A 7,500-nucleotide genomic window follows, 5' to 3' on the forward strand; every position below is an offset into this window, starting at 1 on the left:
TGGCATTTTGAAAATGTAAACAGAATAGACACAACTGGTTGTTTGTACAAATAGACTTCATTCTAGTGTAAAAGAAGCAGTTCTTATCAAATTTAAGCCACTGACCCTGACTCTGTGGAAGTTTTTACACTCACACTAGTAGTGTAATGTGTGTTAGTGAGGTCTGAGGTAGTGTAATGTGTGTTAGTGAGGTCTGAGGCGGTATAATGTGTGTTAGTGAGGTCTGAGGTAGCGAGGGTGTGTTAGTGAGGTCTGAGGTAGCGTAATGTGTGTTATCGAGGTCTAAGGTAGTGAAGGTGTGTTAGTGAGGTCTGAGGTAGTGTAAGGGTGTGTTAGTGAGGTCTGAGGCAGTGTAATGTGTGTTAGTGAGGTCTGAGGTAGTGAAAGGTGTGTTAGTGAGGTCTGAAGTAGTGTGAGGGTGTGTTAGTGAGGTCTGAGGCAGTGTAATGTGTGTTAGTGAGGTCTGAGGCTGTGTGAGGGTGTGTTAGTGAGGTCTGAGGTAGTGTAATGTGTGTTAGTGAGGTCTGAGGTAGTGAGGGTGTGTTAGTGAGGTCTGAGGCTGTGTGAGGGTGTGTTAGTGAGGTCTGAGGCTGTGTGAGGGTGTGTTAGTGAGGTCTGAGGCTACGTGAGGGTGTGTTAGTGAGGTCTGAGGCTACGTGAGGGTGTGTTAGTGAGGTCTGAGGTAGTGAAGGTGTGTTAGTGAGGTCTGAGGCTGTGTGAGGGTGTGTTAGTGAGGTCTGAGGCTGTGTGAGGGTGTGTTAGTGAGGTCTGAGGCAGTGTAATGTGTGTTAGTGAGGTCTGAGGTAGTGAGGGTGTGTTAGTGATGTCTGAGGCTGTGTGAGGGTGTGTTAGTGAGGTCTGAGGCTGTGTGAGGGTGTGTTAGTGAGGTCTGAGGCAGTGTAAGGTGTGTTAGTGAGGTCTGAGGTAGTGAGGGTGTGTTAGTGAGGTCTGAGGTAGTGTAATGTGTGTTAGTGATGTCTGAGGCTGTGTGAGGGTGTGTTAGTGAGGTCTGAGGTAGTGTAATGTCTGTTAGTGAGGTCTGAGGTAGTGAGGGTGTGTTAGTGAGGTCTGAGGCAGTGTAATGTGTGTTAGTGAGGTCTGAGGTAGTGTAATGTGTGTTAGTGAGGTCTGAGGTAGTGAGGGTGTGTTAGTGAGGTCTGAGGTAGTGAGGGTGTGTTAGTGAGGTCTGAGGCAGTGTAAGGTGTGTTAGTGAGGTCTGAGGTAGTGAGGGTGTGTTAGTGAGGTCTGAGGTAGTGTAATGTGTGTTAGTGATGTCTGAGGCTGTGTGAGGGTGTGTTAGTGAGGTCTGAGGTAGTGTAATGTCTGTTAGTGAGGTCTGAGGTAGTGAGGGTGTGTTAGTGAGGTCTGAGGCAGTGTAATGTGTGTTAGTGAGGTCTGAGGTAGTGTAATGTGTGTTAGTGAGGTCTGAGGTAGTGAGGGTGTGTTAGTGAGGTCTGAGGTAGTGAGGGTGTGTTAGTGAGGTCTGAGGCAGTGTAAGGTGTGTTAGTGAGGTCTGAGGTAGTGAGGGTGTGTTAGTGAGGTCTGAGGTAGTGTGAGGGTGTGTTTTTCTCTGAAGGTGGTGACTGCTGTGATGGTGGCTGTACCTGGGTCTCTGGACGGACTCCAGCGGTTTGGGAGCCTGAATGACGTACTCGTCAAACTTGGGCTTCAGATCCTCAAGCGGTCTCCTCTCCACTGTAACCTTCACCTCTGGTTTCACTGGTTCCACAGGCTTCTCGTTACAATGACGCCCTTTTGTACAACCCTGACAAACACAGACCCAGTTTTATATTACATTACCATTTACATTTCACTATGATGCCAATCTGACACAGTCTTTATCGCCACAGGAATCAAAGGTCCTGTTTTTACTATTTTAATTTATTTCTCCCTTTATTCCTCTGATGTGGGTGTTTACTTTTATATCCACCTTTGTTTTTAAATTCTGTCCTTCAGATACAACCTTATGCCATGTCTGTCATTTCTTATTCAGGGTCTGTGTTTGAGCACTGATACAAAACACGGTGACCCACTACCCTGAGGTGAAACTATTCTATTATTATTATTATTATTATTGTTATTATTATTGTTGTTGTTGTTATTGTTATTATTATTACTGTTGTTGTTATTGTTATTATTATTGTTGTTGTTGTTGTTGTTATTATTATTATTGTTGTTGTTATTACTGATATATTTGTCATTACAGTTATTGTGGTACAGAGTCAATTCATTTGCTCCCCCCCCCCTCCCTCTCTCTCCCTCCCTCCCTCCCTCTCTGTCTCTCTCTCTCTCCTTATCCCTCTCCCCCTCTCTCCCTCTCCCTCTCTCTCCCTCTCCCTCTCTCTCTCTCTCTCTCTCCCTCTCCCTCTCCCTCTCTCTCTCTCTGTACTTACAGCAATGCTGAGGAAATCTGAGAAGTCTGTTGTGCGTCTTTTGCAGCAGGTCCAGCCCTGGGGAGCAGAAGTGCAGAGGAATCAGGAGGAAGTTGGAGAGCAGGGCAAAACAGCTCAGAGAGAAGCAAGACCAAGACTACACCGACTGGAGCAAAGCCTAAATATAAAAAGTGACTGAACATGGAAGGTGTTTTGACTGTAATCACAGCTATACCTTCAGGGCATCATGGAAAACGGGCACACCGGGGTGATAAGTGCAGCCATCTGAGGAAAATTAGAACAAGAGTAAATATAGCTGACTCAGCTCAACATTCTCCTCGGACAAAGACTATTTAAAGGTCCAGTACTCCACTGAATCAACTGAGGGCCTAAATTACTCTGAGAATCTAGCATGCAAAAACTACACATCTTTTCCGGTAAATCAGAAAAGGAGAACTTTGTTGCGTAATCTTTTAACTTTGCCCATTGGAGCTTTGGTGTAAGAGACAAAAACCTTCTAACACGTGACGTCAAAGCCGCGTGTGTGTATCTGGTCGTGTCCTCTCAGAACGCGGCGGAATCGCCGAAATGCAGTCCCCGACTTCAGCGATGAGAGTGCTCTTACATCAATACATGCTTGTCAATCACCTCCACCTCCGCATGAAGTTTCGCTCTCGCATGCTTTTCGACATCGGTTCATGTCAAACTATTGCTAAAATACTGAAGCACTATTATTTGAAATTTTATAAATATTTTATCGATGCATTTAGACTCTGTTCTTAAAATAAATATTACTAGCGTAGGATGGGTGATTAACTGTTAAGAAATTAGTAGTTAACAGTTTAGCTGAACAATTAATAAGTAACTGACTCACGTCTGATTACAAATACCACGACGTTCACGTGTTATTTAAAAGTCTACAAAGAATTGCAACTGAACCGCAATAAATTCACGTTTTCTTTCATCTTATCTAACAATAACCCGATGTTAAATTAACTTAGTTGCACAGATTCCCAGGGTTCCGTGTGACAACAGCATGATGACTGAAGTCAGAGTAAAAGCTAATTCATCACTGATGAATGTGGAAAAGCATTTCACCGCGCCGGTTTCCTGATACATAGACACATACTCCAAACATGCAACTGAACGCAAACACGTTGTCAAAATACAGTGTTAGCTAACTCACTACGCACGTGCATGTTTCGTTTAAGATGACCCCGCTTTTTCCTTATATTTTTGACTGTAAAAACTTAGGTTTAGTCTTGTGCTATAACTACTGAACACTGTTGTATCAATCGCTTGTTTATATATATCAGAATGCCAGAGTGGCTAGCCGGTTAGCAAACTTACCGTCAGTATTCTTGTCTGGGTCAAAGCGTTGCCCACAACCTTTATTATAACACAGTAGAGACATAGCTAAGGTACCAACTGAAATCTAATTACAGTCGCAAAATCACTCAGAACAAGTACCCCTCTGAACTGTAAACGACCTGTCTTTACTCTGCAGTAATGACATGTACTCCTGAGTGGCGGAATTCAACTCGACAGACTCGCTGACTTGTTTCTTCTTTTTCCGGAAATTATCGGAACATTCCGGAAAATTCGCGACGGTTCACTCAATCTACCCCTATGGCCGCTCAAAGATCCCACAACCTGGAGGTACAGTAGGCGTTACCCAAAAAAATGACTCCGCCCCAGTGGAACGGTATCATATAGTGTCGCTAACTCGACGTATGGCGGCAGTGATGATCGTTGCTCTAGTAACCAAATGCTTTCCTGTGCCACACACAATTCCCGCAGTAGTGCCAGTTTGAAATGTTAATGTAACACCATAAACAAACTCCATCAGAACACAGTGTTGTCCCATGCGGAGAGACATATAAAAATCTTAGTTTGTCTGAGCGGAGTTCATTATTTATTCAATACTGCTGTTGATACAGACTATATGACATGATTACACCGACTTTCACATAACTGGGACACAATTCTTACACAGTCTGGGTATTAAACATGATGTCACTGCAGTAAATTCCCACTAATCAGAGTACAACCTGTATAACATTAGAGTTAGCATGGACCACAAGTGGACAAGTCCAGGTCATTTTTATATGGATAAAAATCACTTTAACATTGCCATAAAGCAGCTGCAGAGGTTCCCTGACCACCTCCATTCAAGAGCCCATCATATGACATCACTAAATCTCTCTCGTAACACAACTGATTCATCAAACCAAAGCCCGACATCCTAATGATTAAGAGTGAGAGGAACAGAATATTAACTCAAATAAAAACATCGAGAGTTAAGAGTTTAACTAAGAGTTATGCAAACACATCAGAATTGTTCAAACTATTAACAAAATACTAAATTCTTTATCATTTTATCAAAATATGTGCATTCATATTGGGGCAGCCGTGACCTAAAGGCTCGAGAGCTGAAATGTCACCGGTCCGACCCCCTGGTCCGACCCCCTGGTCCGACCCCCTGGTCCGGAGGGGTGGGGGGTGAACACCGCTTTCCCCTCCCTCAACGTTTTCCCGCTTGAGTAAGGCACTTAACCCCCAACAGCCAGCAAAAGAACTGGGGCAACTTCTCACTGCTTCTAGTGTGTGTGTGTGTGTGTGTGTGTGTGTGTGTTTATGTGTGTTTATGTGTGTGTGTGTGTGTGTTTGTGTGTGTGTGTGAGTGTGTTTATGTGTGTGTGTCTGTGTGTGAGTGTTTGTGTGTTTATGTGTGTGTGTCTGTGTGTGAGTGTTTGTGTGTTTATGTGTGTGTGTGTTTATGTGTGTGTGTCTGTGTGTGAGTGTGTGAGAGAGGCTGAGTTTGAAAAATGTACTCAGCACCAATAGTCCCAGAGAGCTGACATCCTCAGAACCAGACGACACAGAGCCCTGGACCACAGAGCCCTGGACCACAGAGCCCCTTACGTGGACAAACCTCCTTCCAGAAAGTCTGCATGGCCTCACTTTGGCTTCTCCTTCCAGAAAGTCTGCATGGCCTGACTTTGGCTTCTCCTTCCAGAAAGTCTGCATGGCCTGACTTTGGCTTCTCCTTCCAGATAGTCTGCATGGCCTGACTTTGGCTTCTCCTTCCAGATAGTCTGCATGGCCTGACTTTGGCTTCTCCTTCCAGAAAGTCTGCATGGCCTGACTTTGGCTTCTCCTTCCAGACAGTCTGCATGGCCTGACTTTGGCTAAATCTCTGACTAATGGGCTGAGACAACATGTAATGGAAAATTTCATTCATCATTTCTGTTAAACACTTCTTTCAACAGCTGTATTTGTAAACTGTGAGGCAAACATTTAGTACAGACTAATTGCACTCTAAATAGTAATTGCTTTGGATATAACACACAGACACTCCAGAGACATTTGATTCTCACTCATAAGCTTCAGTCCTTCTTTCTACCCTCCCTCAGTTCATCCAAACACAGCTGCAGGTTTCTGCACCTCTCCGGCGACGCATTCTCTCTGATCTTTTTATTCACGAATTTCTCCACCTCGTCCATCCCACGTGGGGCCGGCGGGTACTGTGGCATCAGGAGGCCCCTGAGGTGGTCTTCTGTGCCATGACACACCAGGCCAAAAAGGAACCGCAGAAACAGGTCCAGATGTCCGGTCCTGCTGGCCAAAGCCCGGTCCACCACCGGCCGATACAAGTCAATCATGGGCCTGTCCTTCAGCAGTTTGGCCATGGTCGTCTTGATTGGCTGCTCAAACACGTTCTTCCCATCGATCCGGAACCTCAGGTACACGTACAGCGCTGCCATGTACTCCTGCAGCGTGAAGTGGATGAAGCGGAACGTTCGTTTTCTGGCATCACCGTCAGGTCTTTCCACGACCTCGGTCAGCAGACCGCAGCGGCTCGCCACTTGCTGCAGGTCAAAGCCCATGTCTGTCAGCTCCTTCTCCTGGATGTCCTCCCTCTCCGATTCCAGAAGCCTCAGAGCTAACTTCCCAAGATTCCGAAGGAATTCCTTGTCATGGTCCCTCCAGCGCTGTGCCTCAAGACCCGTTCCGACGAAGCGCTCAATCCTGCGGTTGGTTTGGACGATGACGTACTGGGTGTAGAAGTTGGTGGCGTTGGGAGGATCCTGACCGTATTCTGGGTCTCGAAAAGCCCGTTCATAAACATACGCCACAATCCAGCAGAACAGGGGCATATGGCACATCAGGTAGAGGGTTCTGGAACGTTTGACATGGGCAAGAACCCGAGCCCCCACCTCCAGGTCTTTGGCCCGTTTGGTGAAATATTCATCCTTCTGTTCATCAGTAAAGCCTCTCAGCTCCACTAGACGATCCACATACTTGGGCAGAATTTTTCGGCAAGCGAAGCGATGTCCCGTGACCCAGATTTTGGCGTGTGGCAGTAACGTTCCCGAGAGCAAGCTGGTCAGCAGGGCGTCCATCTTGCCCGGAGTTTTAATGTCTGAGATTTTCGGATTGTTCTGAAAGTCCAGCGGATGGTTGCACATTTCAAAACCATCGATGATGAAGAGGCACGAGCAGTCTGGTTCCTGGAGAAAGTCCATGTCCCGTGTTTCTGTATAGAATGTTGTGAGAATATCCAACAAACTCTGGTCTGTGTGACACACCAAATTCAGCTCCCGCCCTGGCAATGGAAAAACAAACTGGAAGTCCTGGTTCGCCACATTGTCAGTCCAGTCCACAATGAACTTCTGAACAGCCACTGAGTTGCCGATGGCTGGAGGCCCAGTCATCAGGACGGTCCGGACGCTTTTAGCATCCGGCAACAAGGGTCTGAAAATGTCATTGGGTCGAATGAAGGTTCCATGGTTACTGGGAGGAGCCCGTCGGACTTCGTGGTCCATATTTACAACCCGGTCTCCTCCAATGGAAATGAGTGGCTCGACATAAATGTAATTGATGAAGATCTGCTGGCCAGCACGAGCGACCCCCTCATAGATGCAATAGTATCGTCGCTTATGGCTGAGTCTCAGCTCATATTGAATCAGAGCTAGAGAAAGACACAGAGAGAGACAGAGAGAGGGAGAGAGAGACAGAGAGAGACAGAGAGAAGGAGAGAGACAGAGAGAGGGAGAGAGAGACAAATGGGTTTCACAGTCAGATTGGATGGATTTGCAACAGTACTTCACAATAATAACCAGTG

The 7,500-nt window shown here is 46.1% G+C and overlaps 2 protein-coding genes across 4 annotated transcripts in view; both read right to left on the reverse strand.

Annotated features, from left to right (window-relative positions):
* chordc1a (cysteine and histidine-rich domain (CHORD) containing 1a) overlaps nt 1-3,786 on the reverse strand; it is a 12,912-nt gene extending 9,126 nt beyond the window's left edge. Inside the window, exons 1-4 of one of the 2 annotated variants that reach the window (XM_030777466.1) lie at nt 3,723-3,786; nt 2,608-2,657; nt 2,394-2,450; nt 1,605-1,765 (exon numbers count right to left, since the gene is read on the reverse strand). In XM_030777466.1, the coding sequence (XP_030633326.1) occupies nt 1,605-1,765; nt 2,394-2,450; nt 2,608-2,657; nt 3,723-3,786 (332 nt within the window). The remainder of the gene's footprint in view (nt 1-1,604; nt 1,766-2,393; nt 2,451-2,607; nt 2,658-3,722) is intronic. The other variant, XM_030777467.1, reaches the window with a different exon arrangement.
* A 1,348-nt stretch (nt 3,787-5,134) lies between these two features.
* Nucleotides 5,135-7,500, reverse strand: part of nlrc3l (NLR family, CARD domain containing 3-like) — a 6,783-nt gene continuing 4,417 nt past the window's right edge. Inside the window, exons 7-8 of one of the 2 annotated variants that reach the window (XM_030777667.1) lie at nt 5,753-7,347; nt 5,135-5,583 (exon numbers count right to left, since the gene is read on the reverse strand). In XM_030777667.1, the coding sequence (XP_030633527.1) occupies nt 5,762-7,347 (1,586 nt within the window). In that variant the 3' untranslated portion in view covers nt 5,135-5,583; nt 5,753-5,761. Of the gene's footprint in view, nt 7,348-7,500 lie in introns of both variants that reach the window. The other variant, XM_030777666.1, reaches the window with a different exon arrangement.

This window comes from Chanos chanos, chromosome 6, assembly GCF_902362185.1.
Source record: "Chanos chanos chromosome 6, fChaCha1.1, whole genome shotgun sequence".
In the NCBI taxonomy this organism is placed as follows: Eukaryota; Metazoa; Chordata; class Actinopteri; order Gonorynchiformes; family Chanidae; genus Chanos; species Chanos chanos.